Source organism: Emydura macquarii, unplaced genomic scaffold (genome assembly GCF_026122565.2).
Source record: "Emydura macquarii macquarii isolate MOO-44397 ecotype Brisbane River unplaced genomic scaffold, CSIRO-AGI_Emac_v2 contig_2457, whole genome shotgun sequence".
Lineage (NCBI taxonomy): Eukaryota > Metazoa > Chordata > Testudines > Chelidae > Emydura > Emydura macquarii.
The window spans coordinates 825,703-846,516 of record NW_027132594.1 but is presented as its reverse complement, the minus strand read 5'-3'; the positions used below and the strand labels follow the sequence as shown (position 1 = coordinate 846,516).

Sequence of the window (20,814 nt, the reverse complement as noted above, 5' to 3'; positions counted from 1 at the left end):
CAACTCACCACAAAGAGGAGAACTTTCTTGTAATAAACCAATGATCTAATCCCTACATCTAATTACAAAGAGCAACTACTAAAGAAATTGTTCTTTAAATATAATTTAATAGGAGATCTTCATTTTGGCAGTCGGATGCAACTTAAAAGTGAGTGTTCTTTGAGTGCTTGCTCATGTCCATTCCGCTATAGGTGTGTGCACGCCTCCGTGCATGGTTACCCGGAATTTTTTTCCCCTTAGCAGATTCTGTAGGGCCGGCTCCGGTACCCCCTGGATTCACGTGCACATGCCGTGGTATATGAGGCGCTGCCAGCCCTACGCCCCCCTCTGTTCCTTCTTTTCACCCGTGACGGTTGTGGAACTAGCCTTGCTCTCAGCAAGTACTATTCCCCTTGTTTGGACTTGTTTGATATTCTAAGTTGTTTTTAGTTAGTTAAATAGTTAAGTGTTGTTAAGAGTAGTTAGAGATAAGGCCAAGTCCCTGCGGGGACTTCGAGTGGCTGGGCCATGCCCCGGTTGCTGGGCTTCATGCCATGTGCCTTCCACAGGAAGGCCTTCCTGCTCAGCGACCCCCATGACTGCTGCCTTAAGTGCTTGGAGGAAGCCCACAGGAAAGAGAAGTGCAAGATCTGCAGTGCAGGGCTTTCAAATGGAGGACTCAGAAGGACTGAGAAATCCGGTTGAAAGCCCTGCTGATGGAGGCAGCGCTTCATCAGGTGTTGGAGCCGACCCGCTCCGCTCTGCCTCAGTACTGAGTGTGGCCTCTGGAGACTGGTATGCTGCCCTTGATCTCAAGGATGCATACTTTCACCTGTCTGTCTTCCCCAGCCAGAGGTGTTTTCTCCGTTTCACGGTGGCTGGCTCCCACTACCAGTTTACAGCACTGCCCTTTGGCCTATCTTCAGCTCCAAGGGTGTTTATCAAGTGCATGGCGGTAGTGGCTGCCCACCTGAGACGAAAAGGTGTGCAAATTTTTCCTTACCTGGACGATTGGCTGATCAAGGGCAGGTCCAGGTCCCAAGGGCAGGAAACCGTGCCCTCACTTGCTCCACATGTAGCAGGCTGGGACTACTCATAAACGAGCAGAAGTCCACACTGACCCCAGTGCAATGTATAGAATTCATTGGGGCCACCCTGGACACTTCCCAGGCCAAAGCCCTCCTGCCTCAGCCACGTTTCGCGGCGATGGTCTCTATCATCTCCCAGCTGCACCGATGCCCCACGACAACAGCCAGGCACTGCCTACAGCTGTTAGGCCCCATGGCCGCCTGCATGTACATAGTGAGACTAGCTCGCCTGAGGCTCAGACTGCTTCAGGCATTGTTGGCTTTGGTATATGTCGAGCAGACACCCATTGGACTGGGTGGTCACAGTTCCTCCGCCCGTCTTAGCCTCCCTAAACTGGTGGCGGACTCCCAGGGCAGTGATGAAGGGCATTCCATGCAGGAAACTGGTCCTGTCAGTCACCTTAATTTCTGATGCCTCGGACGTAGGAGGGGGGAGCCCACATCAGGGCTAATCTAGGCACTCAGGGGCTCTGGTCAGGGGAGGAGAGGCACCTGCACATCAACGTGAAGGAGCTGAGGGCCGTTCACCTAGCGTGCAAGGTGTTCCTCCGATTCCTGACAGGCAGAGTGGTGCAGGCGCTGATAGACAACACTGCAGCCATGTTTTACATAAACAGGCAGAAGGGAGCATGCTCCTCGGCCCTCTGAGGAAGCTATCCGTCTGTGGAACTTTGCCATAAGGCACGATTTTCACTTGACTGCCTCTCACCTCCTTGGAGTGAAGAATGACGAGGCGGATCGCCTCAGCAGGTCATTTCTACCCCGCCAGAACTGGTGGTTGCATCTAGAGGTGGTGGCTATGATCTTCCAGAAGTGGGGCATTCCCCAACTGAACCTATTCGCGTCGGCCTGGAACACGAAGTGTCTGAGGTTCTGTTCTCTCCGGGGTCGTGAGACTGGGTCTATCTCCGACGCGTTCCTCATGGACTGGACTGGGACCCTCATGTATGCGTTTCTGCCCATTCCGCTCCTACCCAAGGCCCTGCTGAAAATAAAGAGGGACAGGGCGAACATTATACTCATTGTTCCAGCCTGGCTGAATAGCACTGGTTCAGCATGCTGCTGGACCTTTTGATCGCCCCACCCCTGGAGCTCCTGAGGCAACATGACAGTCTATCCCAGGACTGCAGTTGCCCAGGCCTGGACTTCTGGCACCTCACGGCCTGGAGGCTCTGTGGCTGACGGAGGGAGAGAGAGCCTGCTCGGTAGCAGGAAACCTTCCACACAGGTCGTACATCAGGCTAAGTGGAAACGGTATACCTCTTGGGCAGTATCCCGGGGCATTCCGCCCAGCCTTTCGCCTGTACAGGCGATCCTGGAGTACCTGCTCCAGCTAAAGCTCCAGGGTTTGGCGCTGGCCTCAGTGAAGGTTCACTTGGTGGCCATTTTGGTCTTCTGTCAGCTGCTAGAGGGGAGATCACTGTTCTCCCATCCCATGTTGGTCAGGTTCCTCAAAGGGGTAGAGAGGCTTTTTCCACAGGTCCGTGACCCGGTGCCTCCCTGGGATTTCAGCCTGGTCCTCTCAAGACTCACGGGGGCCCCCTTTTGAACCCATGACTTCATGCCCTCTGCTTATGCTTTCATGGAGGGTAGCCTTCCTGGTGGCCATTACCTCAACTAGGAGGGTCTCCGAGATTAGGGCCTTGACCTCGGAGCCCCCTTATACAGTATTCTTTAAGGATAAGGTACAGTTGAGGCCACATCCAGCCTTCCTGCCCAAGGTGGTTTCCCAATTTCATTGTAATCAAGACATTTTTCTCCCCATGTTTTTTTCCCAAAACTCATGGTTTGGAGGAGGAGAGGAGATAGCATTCGCTGGATGTGAGATGAGCCCTGGCCTTCTACATTGAGCGTACAAAGCCGTTCCGGAAATCGACGCAGCTCTTCATCGCAGTGGCCGACCGGATGAAAGGCTCACCTGTCTCCACCCAGCGCATCTCCTTGTGGATTTACATCATGCATCAAGTTTTGCTATGAGCAGGTGAAGGTGCCGCTTCCGAGAACAATCACAGCGCACTCAACCAGAGCTCAAGCCTCATCTACAGTCTTCCTGGAGAGAGTGCCCCTGCAGGACATCTGCAAAGCCGCTACCTGGTCGTTGGTGCATACCTTCACGTCTCACTATGCCATCATCCACCAGCCGACAGAGGATGCAGGATTTGGCAGAGCGGTGCTGAGGGCAGCTCACTGGTAACTCCTACCCACCTCCAAGGTATTGCTTGTTAGTCACCTATAGTGGAATGGACATGAGCAAGCACTCGAAGAAGAAAAGAAGGTTACTTATCAGTAACTGATGTTCTTCGAGATGTGTTGCTCGTGTCCATTCCACAACCCACCCCCTGTCCCCATTGCTTGAGTTGGCAGAAAGAAGGGACTGAAGGGGCATAGGGACGGCAGTGCCTCATATACCGTGGCATGTGTGTGGGACTCCAGGTGTCGCTGGAGCCATCCCTATAGGGTCTGCTAAGGGGAAAAAAGTTCCGGGTAACCGTGCACGGAGGCAAGCACACACCTATAGTGGAATGGACCTGAGCAGCACATCCCGAAGAACATCAGTTACTGGTAAGTAACCTTGTTATCCTTCTTTTCTATCAGAAAGCACTGGAAAGTAGAGTATTTCTAAATTGTGAAAGAAGTTTATACACTTGTAAATTCCTAAGAGCATTACTTGGATGGATTTCTGATACAGAAGTGAGCACTTTCAGAACTTTCGGCGTAGCAGTGTCTGGGGATACGTGAGTTACTCTGCCTCTGTCCTCGTGTGCTGATCTTGATATGAAAATTTAGAACGGTGGACAGCTCCAACCACCAGGCATGTTGCTGTGAATTCAAAAGGCAGTGAGCAGGTATTCAGTGCTGTCAGTCACTGCGTCCGTCTTTTCTCTTGAGGGTTTACCTATTTCTCATTGTTTATCAGCTTTAAGCTGTGCCTTTCCTCCAAAGGCAGCATTTCCATGATGGCCAAGAATACTTCATACCTTTTTCTCCCTTTAGGAGACTTACAGTTGCATTCACGCTATGTGCTGAGCCTCTAATAACTGCACATATCAAACTTGAGTCTCCACCTGTTGGGACTGATACTTGGAGGTCCCAGTGCCAGGGATGTGGGTTTTATGCCTCTTGGAAGTTCATTGTCTATGAAACTTGACAGTGTTATCCTGTTATGCAAGCTTGGATGTCCAGGATCATATCTAGATGCCCTTGAGGATCTCTGAGTTAGTTTTATTCCCTGAAACCTTGCACTGGATGTCAGTCAGCTCAGCTGTCGAATACCTCATTAACTTTGCTGGTATGTCCATGTAGCAGGCCTTTAAAAAACTCTCTTCCCAAGTACTGTGACTCTTCTGATCAAAGTGGTACCATGACTCAGTAATTCTTGATGTATGATTACGGACCAGTTTCATTGTGCAAAATATTCTCTGTGTCAGGAGCCTCATTTTAGTGCAGAGTGCTTCACTGTTGACTTTCTTTGTCTTGGGTGTCTTCCTGTCTTGCATCTCAGTAGTGCATGTCTCTGCATTGTTTTTTTCAATGCAGGGATTCTGGCTTTGGTTTTCTTGGGAAACCATGGTTCTGTCACTTTGATGTAAGGGACTTAAACAACTAGATGAGTGGTTCTTCCCATTAATGATAAAAAAAAAAACCCACAAACTACTGGGACCTCTGGTTGACTTCAACAGCCATACTTATTTCCAAAATAGTGATTGACATTATCAGATCTCTCAGCAGGAGCGTGAATTTTTCTAAACTCAACCATTATCCATATCTTTAGTCATTCTTCAGCCCCCAAAAAATAGGGAAATCTTGCTGGCTGAGGGAAGTGAGGCCTTGTGCTCAATTCCATAGGATGCTACCTGTCAGTAACATGATGATTTTTGAAAACTGCATTAGTTCAGGACCCTATTGATTCTGATGAAAAAGAGGAAAAGCCTGATGTCCTCTTAAGAAAATGTTATGATTATGTAGGAGGGGAAAGGCAATGATTTCAGAGGCCTTGGCAGAGGATTAGAGTCATGCTACATACAAGGGTGAGGCAGAGGCCTTAGGGTTAGGGTTTAATGTGGAAGTTAGGGTGCCCCTTCTTTGGCCAGACCCCTCCTAAACTAGGCCCCCTCCCTTGGTTGGTGAGGGAATGTTATGGTGGTTGGCCTGAGTAGGGGCAAGGTTCCATCTGAGCATACAGTTCAGCCTTCTGCATAAGCAACAAAATGTGTGATCCACCTGTCCTTACTCAACACCTAAGAACAGGGACCCAGGAAGGTGTGTTTATATAGCATGTCTGTACACAGTGTAGAGTAACAAGTAGTGTTAACTAAATACAACTTCTGAAACTGGGATAAACTGCTTCCACTGTTACATGAGTTGTTTAAGTGAGGCCAAGGAGGGTGACTGTTTAGAGCTGTATTTAAACAAATACCCCAAGATTCTGAAAAACTGGAGCAGGTAAAAATCCTTTTTTCTTTGCAGAATAACTTCATGAGCATGAAGCGTAAGATTGTAGAAATTGAGCATGAACATAATATTGTAGAAATTGCTATACCAGAGAGACTATATTCAGGTATTCTCTTCCCAGCTGTGGCCAGAACTAGTGCTGGATGAATAGAGTTTTTTGTATGTTTGTTCGCTACCAACTCCAGAAATATCAGTGTTGAAAACACATTCGTTTGGTTTGAAACAGAATTTTCAAAAAATTAAAAATTCAAAAAATGTCGCGCTGGATTGAACGAAAGATTTCGTTCAGCAAGGCCTGAAATTTTTCATTTCAGTTTTGAGCATTTTAAAAAAAGAAAGGGAGCACTAGTGGCAATTCATAATCATTCATAATGACAATGAAAAGTTATTGGGCCATGGGGAAAAAGAGTGAAAATTATTTTATAGGTTAGTGCACTCACATAGGATGTGTGAGACCCAAGTTCAAGTCTCTGCTCCAATGACTCAAATTTTTATAAAAAGTGGAACAGTTTCAACAGGAGAAATTGTGTGACCACACCAGGATAACCAATAGCGTAGTTTTTAGGGAGCTCACCTGTAATGTGGGAGATTGTAGTTCACATCTCTTTCTCACATCAGGCAGAACAGAATTGAACCCAAGTCTCTCAAATCCTAGCAAATAAAGCACCTATTCCAGCTCAAGCTGCATGACATTTTTTCGTAAAAAATTTATTTGCTGAAAAATGTTTTGGTCAACCCAAAACGATTCATGAATTTGGCTCAAGTTTGCCAAATAGTTACTGAACTGAAATATTGAAATATTTTGGAAATGCTGAAATGAAATAGTTCATTTTGATATTTTTATTTTTTGCACTGGAGGATGAGGAGAATGGGAATTACTTCATGGGTTAGTGGTTGTCCTGTTTTCTGGGTGTTGTGGTTTATATCCCTTTGTACACTTTTATTCTGCTTACTGCAGTTGTGGATGTTCTTATCCATATTGATCTCTTTTAAATGCTACTAATCCCTTGGATTTAATACCTTATTGTAATGAGTGAAAGGAATGGATGATTCTTTAACATTTCTGTTCATGGTCTTAAATATCACTAGCAGATGTATCAGGAGATCTGCAGTTCAGATTCCTTGGGTTATTAATAGGCAACAAGTGTCTCAAATTCTATTCAAATAACGTTGCTAATTACAGTTAATAGCTATATAGAACTTATCTCTTCTGGGATCTTACAAGGGCTATTGGAATTGGTTTTAGAAGGTTTTTGCAGTTCGCTATTAACTCTGAAACTTAGTGCTGATACTTCAAATGCTAATATAGTTAAACTTTTTCAGTGATATGTCTTAACAAAAACATCTCTTGCGTGTCCAGTGTGGTTGAATTGTAGCCATCATGTCTTTCATTCTGCTCACTTGAAAGGTGATTACAAGGAAATACATCAGCAAATTATAAAAACGTAAATTGCAATACTTCCAAGTTTTTGGTGATGGTGATAGTGCTGCACTGACATGATCTAGCTACATATCTGTGCTTGGTGGAACTGGAGAGGGATCCCTGGAGACTTGCTGATACTCTTTGCACATTCACCAGGGTTGCTTCACAGCTAGATGAGCTGCTTTCTCTTTTGCAAGGCTTAAATGGGTTTTCATCCCAGAGATTGCAGTTTTTAGTGATTCAGGAAAGAGTGAGATTTGAAAGTAGCTCCATAGAAATAGAAATCGTTAGCCCCTGGAACCCAGGTCCAAACTCTTTGGAATAAGAGAAAAAGACTAGGGCTGAGAATCAAACCCCAGTCTTAAGAAGGGTAGTGAATTGAATTGCGCGATCTCAAGACCATCCATGAGTCATCTTGATGATTCAGATTATTTGATACTGTTCTTAAAAAAGATGGTAACAATGTTTGGAATATCAGCCCTAGATATTTGACTGCTGCACTGTGGTGTGCAGGCTTTTGTAGGCAGCAATGTAGCCTGTTCATTTCACCTCAAATAGGAAAAACTGCTGGTGCCACTGGAGCTCTCCCTTGTCCTCTTGGATTCTTTGAAAAGTCACAGGTGGGAAAATTCTCTTGCTCACACAGGTGTTCCAGCAAACTCAAAGCAGTGCTACTTCTGAACTTAGTTTTCGAGCCTGGTGCCATCAAAAGAAGGACCATATTATTCCCTTCTGATGATCTGCTGTCAGTTAAGTAGAAGAAGTTGTTCCTTTGGGAAAACATGATGGTAAATTGCTAAAACAAAGGTTACAAAACAACCTTACTCTTCAGGCAAAAGGAGTGCACCCACACTGGAACAATGTGGTGTGAGTAATGTGGATTGGTAATTCAGTCCATGTATACTTTCAAATATTGTAAGACTCCCATTGTTTTACAAAACCTAGAATTAAAATATAAATGTAGGGTCAAGTTAGAAGAGGAAAGGAAACTGGTCAGTTCTCAATGAAGAAAATGCACAGAGTGGGAACTTTGCAGGCTTCTAATGGTAAGTTACTGCTGATGACTTAAGGCTAAAATGAAAAACTGCAGATTTTACAATATTACATTGTCCCTCTCATATTACAAATTGAACGCTGCCTTTTTTTGAGCTACAGCATTCGGTTTTTGTCCTTCCCTTTCCTTAATCTTTGATTTGAACATGTGGAAATGTTGCTTGATGTATTTTCCAAAAAGTATTACTGCATTTAAATGCTTTTTATAGGAATTATAACTGAGCAGAATTGTTCAATGTTTTAAACCTTTTAAATTTTATTTTTAGGGTCTTCGTGTTGCTTTCCTGCATTGGCCAAAGGTCACTTAGCAACAGTGGTGTTTTAGAAAGTTTGCTTAATCTCTTGGATAATCTGCTGTCACCTCTGCAACCTCACTTGCCTATGCACAGACGCACCGAAGGTAGTTCTTCATTTTAGGAGCTATATTTTCAGATTAGAGCTTGGGGGGCCTGATAGCACCTACTATAGTTTCAAAGCAGATTAAGTTAAAATCCCTTTTTTGCTTATTTGTAACTTTTGGAAACTGATTTTTTTGTGGGTTGAAATTTCACATTCTTGGTCTCTGCCCAAACATGATTCTTTTTCCTTGAGGTTTTGAGGAAACTCTGCCTCACTATTCTTGTTCAGTTAGGATGAAAAGGACTTTTACATGTTTAAAATTATCCACAATGTTTTCAGCCAGCTATAGCAAAAGTAGCTGAATTTCAGAATTAGGCACAGATACAGTTCTCTTTGGAAACTAGTCTTTGCTTGTTTACCAAATACAGTTGGATTTAATTTGACCAAAGTTATGGGCATTTGAAAATTAATAGAGCATGCAGAATATAAAATTGTCTTTAGCTGTGGACTTAACTCATGACTAGTTTAGTATGTATTTTTCTAAATGTACTGCCTTTAAATGTTCATAACTCTAAACATACTGAATTGATATTCTTCAGACTTGACTTGCTTTATACATTTTCTTAAAATCAAGAGAAGTTTGAAGAAAATCAGTTAATTATCTTTGAAATTTGTGAAAATCTTAAATCCTGGAACATCCCTTAACGCATGTACACTTAACACAGTTATAGAAGGCTCTTCAGCTTGGATTTATGGCAAACTTGGTAAATGCCAGCTGGCTCTCTGCCTCCCTAATACTCTGAATTCCCCAAACAAAGATTTGTAGGTGGCAGTGGGAAGTTGTCTTACTGCTCCCCATCAATCTACCAAAGACTAGCATTGCTATATCCTCTCACTTGGTTGGCACAAGTCCATATGATCTGGATGTGCAACTCCTCTACTCCATCTGCCCTCTTCCCACAGTTGCCAATTTCTTCCTTATCTCTTGCATCACTATTCCTACTCACTGAGGATCTCACAAGTTGCAGAGGAGGACGAGGAACTAATACTTCAGAGCTTCATCTTTGTGGGTTTCCCAGCTTTCTTCCTCTTGGGTAGTACAGGTGAACACTAAAGCATTAGTGAGTATGTGATGAGAGCACCAACTCTGACAGAAAGAATTACCACTAGAGGGAGAGGAGAGAGAACCATCAAGTGTAGGGAGTGAGGAAAGAAATGAGAAACTAATGGTTCTCTCCCATTAGTCCTTCAGCGAAGAGTCAGAAAAATATGCAAGATGCAACTATAGGAGAGAAAAGGAGTTGCAGGGTGAGAAAGTGAGGGAAATGCTAAAATTTGGAAAAGAGGGAGGAGATATTTTAAGAAATACTTCTATATTAAGAAATTGAATGACAGAGGTATTGATATGGATAGAAGGAAAAGATACACTATGCTATGATGGTTTAAAAAAACAAAACACCCAAACAATTTTTATACACCTTTCTGTGGACCAGACTCCTGTTAGATACTATATATAAAAATCCTGTGTGTGGTTTTTTTAGTGTGGAAACTAGACAGGTATGCAACAACAGCCATCCCACATCTTGTCCCTTTAGTGTGCAGTCCCAGTTCCAGGCCCTACAGTTAAGTCTCTCCTGTCCCATTTAAGATGGGGCGGTATATTCCAGTGGACAGAGTACTGGATGGGAAAGTCAGAGTGCCTGGATTCTGTTGTCTGCTCTGCCAATGACCGGGTGTGTGACCTTGGGCAGGTCACTTCTGTGCCGTGGTTTCCTTATCTGTAAATTTGGAAACAATGATACTTTAATTTACCCAGCATTTCTAGATCAATGGACAAAACGTGCTGTATAAAAACTAAGTAGTTGTTAAATGTGCTGCTGTGTAGGACTTACACATTAGGTATGAAAATGTGATTTTAGCCTGCAATATGGTACACGATAATCTGTGGCCTACTGCTGCCTGTTGTGTCTGCAAGCATGCAGTTTAATTAAAGACATTGCTTGGGTGACCTGTTTGCTTTTGCAGGCTGATGGCAATTGATAATCACTAATTAGTGTGTTTTATAACTGTTTTGAGGACATAAGAACAACTCATTGGCTCAGTAGGTTTTCTTGTTTGATGTACAAGTGGGTTTTGTGTGACTCGCATGCAAAAATCCCTATCCCTCCAGTTAATGTGTGTGAGGCAAGTGCAGGCAATAATGATATTAGTTAGTGTTGTCAGTATGCAGGTAATACTTCATCTAGCCTCAGTGTGGGGTCTTAGCTTTTCCACAACTGGCTGAGGTTCCATTCAAAATGAGAGCTAACGGACTGAGGAGCAATCTGTGGAAGGCAGGGGAATGTTAGTGGGCTGAGAGGAATAACTGCCCCTTTGTTTGTGGGGCCTTGTTTGCGTTTGTTACCAAGATTCACAGTCAAGGGGACATTAACAGTGAAGGAAAATCCTTTTAGTTCCATTTTCATCTGACTAGAAGAATTCTTACCTTTTCCTTTTGGAAATGAACCTTACTTCAGCTCTTTATGATTCCCTTCCTCCCAACTTCTTTCTGTGCTCTCCGAGACCCCAAGCAGTAATTGAGTGCAAGTGCTCTCCTCTGCTCTTCAAGGAAACACGGGAGCCCTTAATACTTAGAACCGTGTACACCATAAAATGTCGGTGGGATTTTTAAGCATTTCTTATTTTCATTGTTATAACTTCAAAAATGTACTAAATCACTCAAATATCACCTAAAACCTAATTATTTAAGGGGTATTGGACATTCCCATGATCAGCTGGGTTGTAATGCTGGTATCCAGACTCCTAGACTATGTGGCAACTGTTGAAGATGAAGCAGCAACAGCCAAGAAGCCTTTGAATGGAAAAGAAAGGGAGAGATTCCTGACAGGTATAGAACACTTAAAACATTGCTAATTCAAGTATAGATTTTAGAGATCTTTGTAAAATGTTCAGTACTGCCAACTCCAGGATTCAAAAATGAGTCAGAATCATGAGGTTTAAAAATACAGTTTGGGATCTCTATATTAGCCTTCGGGTTTTTGAGCCATTTATGGTTTACATTTTCAAACTTTTTCACAATCACGATGGCTAGAAACTTACTTTGATTTTTTTCTAGTTAAAAAAACCCTTGAGATTCTCATATTATTTCATGACACCAGGAGCTGGGGCTTTAAAAAACAAATATTTTGAGACTGTCAATAATAATATGAGAGTTGGCTCCACTGTTTTCCAGTTATACCAAAAGGAGGACAGGAGACACTGGATATGCCTTAGTCAGGCCTCAATTTTATTATTAGGTGTCTGGAACCACCTGGCAGATAAATGTACAGTGCAGGTAACTCCATGACCATAAATATCTACCCACAAGCTTCTGCCAGCCCCTTCCCCTTTTTCCATCCCAGGCCCCGGTCATCCCATTGCTTGGACCTTACCAATCCCTCACCCCACCCCGGCCTTGAATGAGGGTTAAGGTGGGCTATAAAGGAAGATGGCGTTGGCTCCTTGCTATACCAGTTATAGCAATTCTGACACCACCCACTTCCACTCCTTTAACCAAACACCTCCTTTAAATCCTTTACCAAGCCACTTAAGTGGTCACTGTATCCCTTCCCTATGAAGTACCTGCACTGGACATCCACCCTACACCTACGCTATGATGTCACATTCATTACTTAACTCCTTTCCCTACTCACCATCACAAAGCCCCCCCTGAACCTGCTGTGGGGGAAAGTGAAAAACTCCCCACTTCAACTTGGCAAGTCTGGTGGTGAGGGAAAAATTTCTTCCCTGCCCTCTGAGAAAGGAGTGGTTAGTGTGATGCCTGCAGAAGGTCCTGACCAAACCTCATATTTTGCCACTTCCAAGGTGAAGGAGGGTAGTTGCTGCTCCACCTGGTCCTGGGAAAAAGGGCTTCTTCTGCCGGGCTTGCCGTTTATCAACTCCCTGGCCCTTTGAGTCCCTGGGGGATGAGTTAGCATTGCCAAGCTAACCTACTTTATGGTTTCAGCAGCTTTTGTGCCTCTTTCTCACCCCCTAACCATAAAGCACTATACCCTTTCTCCAGCCAGGCTGAATGATGGACCCCACATTTAAGATGCAGTGCGGTGAACTTGATGTTTTTTTGACTGTGTTTGTAGCTACTGTGGAGGGGAATGGAGGGTTTGAGTAAGTGTATTTCAATATCTAGCTTAGTTGTGGGGTTTTTTTTTTCAGTAGTGTCATCTTTCAAGAAGAGAAATGAGTGATAAGCACTCACATTATGGGTGCTATTTATTTGTATGAGCTAAGCTAGTCTTGTTTGTTCCTTTCGTATTTCAGAACTTGAAAATAGTAAATGTAAAATTGTACTATTGACCTTTTCAAGCTGTGCAGTAATGCTGCCACCTAAAGTGTGGATTGCATGACAGGAGTTTAGTAGTAGCCTAAATTTTATGCTGTATTTTTATATTTAGTTTATAGAATGACGTGTTACTGTTGCTCTCAACTATTTGAGGAATTGTTAAAAAGTATGCCTCAAATACTGATATATGTTTGTCTTTCCATTAGGCAACCAATGGAGTTTTATTAATAATAGCCTACATACCCAGAGCCTGAGCAGATCTTCTAAAGGCAACAGTAGCCTAGATAGATTGTACTCCAGAAAGATCAGAAAGCAACTTGTTCATCATAAACAGGTAACTTTCAGAGTAATACTGGTGCTTTTAATCTAAGATAAGATACTTATAGTAATATACCTTATTTCTTAAAACCCCAGCTTCAGTGGGGCTAATTCAATCTTGCTTTTGCAGAGGCCTGGTTATGTTGCTAAAAGCTGCCTATCTCTCTTGACATGTCATCTCAAACTGCAAGGCACGGTATCTGCTGTAATCATTATAGTCTTGAGGAACGTAATGTTATACTTCCCTGTGGTCCTTATTTGATGATAAAACTTATTTTGCATTTTTGGTGAATCAACAGACATCTGAGTGCAAGCTGCTAGGGGCTGATGAGCTATAATTCAACAGTGTATACATTTTAAGACTATCATCACTTTTAAATGCTTCTGTACAGGTTGTGTGACCCTGTATTCATATCTAAAAATGCTCTTAAATATTGATGGTTCTTAAACCTAATCTGCTCTGACTCTGTTGGCAGGCCATTGAAGTTGTATAACTTAAAGTTGTACAAAAAAAAAAAAAAAAAAGGCTCAAGTTGCAATTTGAAGTTTACTATCCTATGAAAATACTGATCCTTTTCACATCTTATTGCTTAATTTTTTTTCCTATTAACATTTTCTTTTAGCAACTTAACTTATTAAAAGCAAAACAGAAGGCTTTGGTGGAACAGATGGAAAAAGAGAAAATACAAAGCAACAAAGGATCATCATACAAACTTTTAGTAGAACAGGCAAAACTAAAGCAGGCTACTTCAAAGGTATGATGTTCTGAAACTGCAATTCACTTGTCTTTGGTGTGAAAAGACCTGTTCCTGCAAAATCATTTTTGTCCTGGGTTGCCTTTATACAAAAAAGTGTTTCATTCTGGCTCTTATCAAGGCTGTTCTGTCTGCTGAATTCAGCAGCCATCTGTAAATGTCTGGCTGGGGAAAAATGTTTTGGTTGATTTAGCTACAGGGACCTTTTAGCTGATCATAGCCAAAATCAACAATAACCTAGCAGTGTTTGTAGTGTCTGACTAGTCTTTAAATCACAGTAAGCATCTGACAGCACTTATCTATAAAGAACTGAAAGTGTGTTTTATATGGCTAACTTGTGTGTGATTTTTAAAGGAAATTGTCTTGGGTGAGTAGCCAAAAAGTAAGCATACCAATACTCCTCCTCCCAAAGCAAACAAATGCTGTATTGAAAGCACGTGCTCGTATTCTTTTGAAGTTTAGTGTTCCACAAGTGTGGCTGCAACATATAAATCCTAACTTCTCGCAATAAGCTCTGGATACTGGGAATGAAAAAAACCCAGGCATGCTCAGAGAACAGAATCTAGTCAACTTCAGTGCCTTGTCTGCCAACAGAAATGGAGCAGGCAGTATGTGAGCATAAAACAAGTAGGATTCACTTCGTAGATACCAGATTTGAATATCCATTTAGACTTTTACCAGTGGCTTTGGAAATCTTGTTATCTTTTCAGGCTTCTGAAAATCTTTAAGGGATAATAGATGCATAGAGGTGATAGAAGAGAAATAAGCATGTCAGTTTATAATTACCATGGGGAAAAATAGGGTTAAAGAAACACCAGCAAATTTCCTTTGCTGCATTTTCACTAACTCTCCCCTTTGTCATAAGCTTCTCTTCCCTGCTCGATCTTTCTGCTCTATTCTTGAATTGTCACTTAAGTGAAATAGACTTTTCTACAGTAGCAATGATACTTCCCATCTTGCAGTTGTTACCATGTAGTCACATTTCCCTTGCACAGTAGCAGAGGGGCCAGAAGGATTTTGCAGTTGGAACAGAAGGAACTCCAAAGGTTATCAGGGGAGGGGAATAGTAGGCCTGCTAGCAAACACAGAGACTGAAGCGACTCAGCCGCTGATCCAGCTCAGAAGCAGGTAAATTAACTGGCTGGACAATTCTGGAATTCAAGACTCAGCAGTGGAGTGCATCGCATTTTATAAGTCAGTGGCGCAATTTTAAACACCTGCAACTGCCCCACTGGCTGAGATATGCTGTTGGTTAAAGCTGTGTGGGATTCGCTTTACAGTAATTCTGCTTGTGTTGAAAATAGTATGTTGCATTAAAACCTTCCACTTTTAATATCTTTAGTAATATCTATCTACTGTGTATCTATGTGCCATGTATGTGATAAATTACATTTCATGCAGTTTTGACCACATCATCTACTAATCAGTAGCAGCAACGATACCGTATGGCATTCCAAATTTGAGAGTAGCTTCAACAGCTGCTGTGTTTATTTTAAAAATAAACAAAAAAGAAACCCTGCCCAGGCAAATGACAGTGATGCTTGCTCACTCTGAAAAAAGATGGGTGATGGGGGGGACTGTTAAAATAGTACAAGACAAGCAAGATTCTGTCCTGAAAGAGTGATAAATTGCAAGGTATCCAACTTGCAATTTATTAGTGCTAGAAATGACAACTGCAGACTGTTGATTACCATGGGATGTGCATGTGCTTTTTAGATTTGGTAGATTGAGATCTTGAGGTAATAAAAAAAAAATCACATGTATAAATATATCTTAGGTAATGTTTAGATTTTGGTAATGTATAGGTTTTATTGGATTTTAGGTAACATATAATCAAACCCAAAGAGAAGGGGAGAGGGAGAAATTAAGCAATGAAAGGGTAGACTGCAGGGTGTACAAAGTGTGTAACACAAGGTTTATACAGAGTAACAAAGAAGCCTTGATTGTACTTGTCAAGAAATAATGACTGTATGCTTTCAAATAGTTTGAGTCTAAATATTTTATCTGCCACCGTTCCTAATGCAATCAAGTTTCCACTCCTCCATGTTCAGGGTAGTTGAGGCCTTGTATATCTGCAATTCCAATTCTTTGGCCACTAGGAGAGAACTGAGAAAAGTCAGTATTCTTCATAGGCCATAGATTTCAGTTATAATTTACCTCTGTGTCTGAGTACTATACATTTGAATTTGTGATAACGAAGGATCCATGAACAGGTGTAGGGATATGAAAAATAGTATCAATTAAAAGTCAAGTTTCTAAAGCAGGTTTTCTGTTAAGTGAGTATATAGAATACACAGTGGTGTTGAGAGATCCATCAGACTCTAGAATATCTTTGAGGATGTGAGTATGACTGCAGTCTCAGTCATTGCATGGTTCTGTTGAGCCTGAAACTGTAGTAATAGGAGCTGAACTCACAGTAGTTTAATACAACATTACTAAATTCTATTTAAATTAAATTAAAAAAAAAAAGCTACAGTGTAGCATGAAAGTTTATTGTCTCTTGTTTAAGATGAACTACTCACATGCATTGCTCACTTTTGGCTTTGTCACTTGAAAGCAGTGCGACCAACCCAAATTTATGCCACACTCCCATATAGTCTTCATATAGATCCAATATTAGATTGTGAGATTCTCCATTATTATTAAAAAGTTCTAGAGGTACTGTTATATTTTTCCAACTCTTGATATGCTTACACTGAGAAAATAGGCAGTTGAGTTTCAAATGTAACACTTGTTTTATATTGTTTTGTAATTACACAGCACTTCAAGGATTTAATACGTTTACGTCGGACTGCAGAGTGGCCTCGTTCTACTTTAGACACAGAAGTATCGACGACAAAGGAAACACCAGAAATTGAACCACTTCCATTTACACTTGCACATGAACGTTGTATCTCAGTAGTGCAGAAGCTGGCACTCTTTCTTTTGTCAATGGACTTCACTTGCCATGCAGATCTACTGCTGTTTGTTTGTAAGGTAAACAGAAATGAGTAGGCAGTGGGATTGTTCAAGTGAAGTTCATTTTTTATCAAGAATTATCCCAAAGTACATGGTTTGAGCATGCATTTTTTCAGTATAGAATTGATTAAAATACTTGTCAGATGCTGCTTTTTGCTTGGAGGATAAATTAAAATACTTATACTATTGTGTTTCGTAATGATCCCTAAGAATCTCATTTTCCCATGTTTTCCAGTTTTTGAAAATTATGTAATGGAATTATGCTTGCAAAGTATCTCCTACAGAGCACCATTTTAAAAGATACTTTTACATTAGTACAGTTTAGCTAGAATTAATTGGTGCAAGTAAACCTAAGAAAGGAATAATTCATCTACTTTAGCTTTACACAGCTTTTTTAATATGAACAAAGTATGCCATTCATAAAGGAGAAAGCTATTGTTTTTTTAAATCGTATTGTGAAATATACATAACTAGTACATTAACAACTAGTAGCCCTATTACAGTAAGTTACATTCTGTTTTCCTTTAAAGCAACCTATTTTAAAGGACTGTCACTCACAATAGGCAAGTTCTCCATACCAAATCCTTTAGGTGGGTAATATCTTGGCTTAAAACAAAAACGTAGTATAAAGCCCTCACAAAGAACATGATCATTTCATTTTAACTGCAGACAAAAGTGTAACCAGGAGATTTTGAAGCTTTCAGATGCCTCATTTTAGCTCTGATTAAGCTTATTGTTTCAGTTTTACAACCGAAACTTGGATGCAATCTATTGCATCTGTTTGTGATTGTTCCTTCAGGCTTTCTAAAACTTTTTTAGAATTGCATAATTACATATTGGAATTAGTTTAAGTTTATGCACGTTTTGGATTCTGACTTTCCACCATTGGGAAGCATTTAGGCTGTGCCTCTCTTCGTTCAGATACCAGATCCAGTTCAATTTTGCCTACAGGCTCCAAGGCTTGACCAGGCTCTTTCCATTCTTGTGCCAGATTTTCTGCGAGCAGCTGTGCAAAGAGAGTAGCAATCCTGTCTTCATTGTGATCCTAGCCTTCAACTCTGATTTTTAGAATAGTAGCAAGCAAAATACTACTTTTTTCTTCCCCTGACTCAGGAAAATTTAAATCTCAGGTGCTTTATTCCTTGAAAGGGATTACCTGCCATGTCCATTCTTTGTTCCCTTTTCTATCATCATGGAGCCAGTCAAATGGAGGAGGCCACAAAGCCAGAAGCCCTTCTCAAGAGCCACAGAATGGGAGCTCTGCCATGACTGCTGCAGCCCATGGACCATCTTTTCTGCAAGGAAAAGAGGATCAGTCAAGACAACTTGTAGGAGGCTCCCAAACTGTCCTTCCAAGCAGCAGGCCAAAGCCCCCTAGTTGCCTTTATAAGGGTGGGGAAAGTCCTTCAGATCATGAAATTCAGCAGACTGATTTATCTTCTCCAAACACGAACTCCTCATAGATAAGCCAAGATTGTGAGGTGGAGTTTTGAAGTTATATGTAATTTGGCAGAGTCCCAGTCTCTCTCCTTCCTCCACTTAAAAAGAACATCTGGGCTGCTTTTGGAATGTTCATCTGGATTTTCTCTCCAGCTGACTTTCAGAGGATGAGGAATGTGGGGAGTCAAGGGTCCTATATCTACACAGGCTTAGATCCAAAAAGGAAACATCAGCCAAGAAGAAGCTGGTCCTTGTGGGACCAGTTTCACAATAAAAGCCAAGAGAAACCTAAAAGACACAGAAAAAAGCCCCATACTGCTCCATATCCTAACCTCCTATCCACGAGCTTTAGCTGCACACTTAGAGTAAGTGTTTGCTTTGGATCATAACTCTGAGCCAAAGAAACAGCCATATTTATCCAGCCATATTTGAATCCTTGGGGAAGGTGGTGGTGGTGGCCATGAGAGAGCTCCGGCCAAACAGGCTCAGCAGACTAAAGCCAGGGGGAATAACTCTCATCAAAAACTAAGAATTTGCTATCCCCTTCTATTTCTCCTTCAGAGAAACCACTAGAAAAGTAGGAAAATTCTTGCAAAGAGCGCTGTTGGCAAATTCTGAAGTTGTACAGAGTCAGAGCCACCAGAGATTCTCTTTCTCTCGCCATCATCTGTAAGACTGATGCAGCAAAGGCATCCATGGTGAATCCTACTGAGAATGATTTATTTCAATTAGATGCCATGGGCAAGAAGATAGAAGCCACCTTTAAAATATTTTGAAAAATCTTCAGCAGCTTTTGGAGCCTCAGTGGCAACCAAGTACGTTGCCCTAGCCATAATGTTCTGGTGCAACAACCTAGAAAATCATGGCTCTGGGGACAACAGTGATGTCAAGTCAGTGCCAAAATAATCTAACTACAACATTTGTGGCATTATGAATCTGTGGACTCAATGAGTGTGACAGTAAGAACCATGTCACCTCACTCAGAGACCAAACGCTTCCCTGTTTCGCGGACTGTTAAAAGGATAAATTTCAATTTACAAATGGGGTCTTGAGGTACATAGAAATTGTCATTTTCCAAATGCAAGAAGGGAGTTTTTGATATGGGAAAGAATCTTCTTTTATTTTTGGGGCAAGAATTAGACTTGGGACGCTACAGAGAATCCCTGATCAGGTACTGGGTCTGAACCCTAGTCTGTTTAGTTAAGAGCAACACCAGTCAGGTGTGTGTTCATCCAGAAATAGGCATATGGACAGACTGGACACTCTAACACTTTCTTCTCCAGCATCAGTAATCTTGCTGAGCATGGCCTATTTGTATCCAACCACATCATTAGCCAAAGAGGGGACTAAGTGATCTAAGCATTAAAGAGGCAATGGTTAGGTTGCCTGGATCCACTTCTTCAAATCTTGGAAGGTCACACTGAGCCCTTTATTCTTCTGAGACATATAAATTGAGTCCCATTGTATTTAGACTCCAGTTTTTACATTAAAACCAAACACTTTGGAAAAGGTGTTCTACCTGAATAATTCAATGCTCTAGGCATGAGGCAATAATGATCTTAAACAGCCAAAACACTGGATGATGTATTCTCTCCAAATGCAACTAGATACTGGGTTTTGACTCCACTCTTTTTTGAGGGTGACACAGGATCCCAAACTATTCTTTCCAAGTTAAACTCCCTTTTCTATACTTCTTAGGAGAGAGTTCTCCTGACAGTTTGTCCAAAACTTCAATATGCTCTGGAAAGATTATGGTGTAACTAGATGTTCATAAAGCTCTAAAGTTGTATATTAAGTATTGCATACAAAAAAACTGTTAAGACTACTAATGTTGCGAAGTCAAGAGCTTAAACATTAGGAAATAGCTGATTTAGGAGGCTATTTTAAGGATTCACAGACAACTATAGTGTATGTTCCTTATGAAAGTCGTTAATTACATGATCACATACTATTTTTTCCACAGGACCTCTGATTCATTCATTGGCCAAATAATAATACTCTTACAATTAAGCCATGTTTGGGTGGATTTCCATATGTCAGCACAAGGCACGTCTTTGGGCCCAGCGGGATCCACTGCCAAACTTCAAGTCCCTTCTCCAAAGCATGGAGGTGCTACAACTGTTTCATTGAGCAGCTTTAAGAATTTAACATTGGAAAAACATTTTTCACTAACCTTCTCGTAAATGGCTGAACAGCTTTTGTTGAAACTTTCTTAAAACTCAGTCTGGCGTTGAAAATTTTAATCCAAACTGTTAGTTTGACAAAGTTATAAGCAACTGAAAATAGGGCATCTATTATAATGGAAAGTAGGAGGTAACCTTAACTTTGGGTAGTTCTGTGAGCTCTGCCTATAATATGTATGCGGTGGTGTTGTAGCCATATTGGTCCCAGGATATTAGAGAATTTGTTCCAACAAAAGATATTACTTCACCCACTATGTCTGCCTATAATATGGCATGCAGATATCAGTCATTTATCTCTTTTGTCTTGTTACATCCAAAATTCCAGGTCCATAAGGTCTTAAAGTAGCTGATGGTAAGATGATTGGATATTAATTTGCCTACATACTAATCTCTCAGGAAATCTTTTCTTGAGGGAATCAAGACTCACTACAATGTCCCTTGTGATATTGTAGACAGAAAAGACCTTTGTCACCTGAGGAACTTGGCA

At 41.5% G+C, this 20,814-nt stretch overlaps 1 protein-coding gene across 1 annotated transcript in view; it reads left to right on the top strand.

Moving 5' to 3' along the window:
- The window catches only part of BIRC6 (baculoviral IAP repeat containing 6), a 354,060-nt gene that overhangs the window by 104,498 nt on the left and 228,748 nt on the right, over positions 1-20,814 (top strand). Inside the window, exons 31-35 of the mRNA XM_067562654.1 lie at positions 8,262-8,395; positions 11,084-11,221; positions 12,880-13,007; positions 13,615-13,746; positions 16,507-16,722. Coding sequence (XP_067418755.1) covers positions 8,262-8,395; positions 11,084-11,221; positions 12,880-13,007; positions 13,615-13,746; positions 16,507-16,722 — 748 coding nt within the window. The remainder of the gene's footprint in view (positions 1-8,261; positions 8,396-11,083; positions 11,222-12,879; positions 13,008-13,614; positions 13,747-16,506; positions 16,723-20,814) is intronic.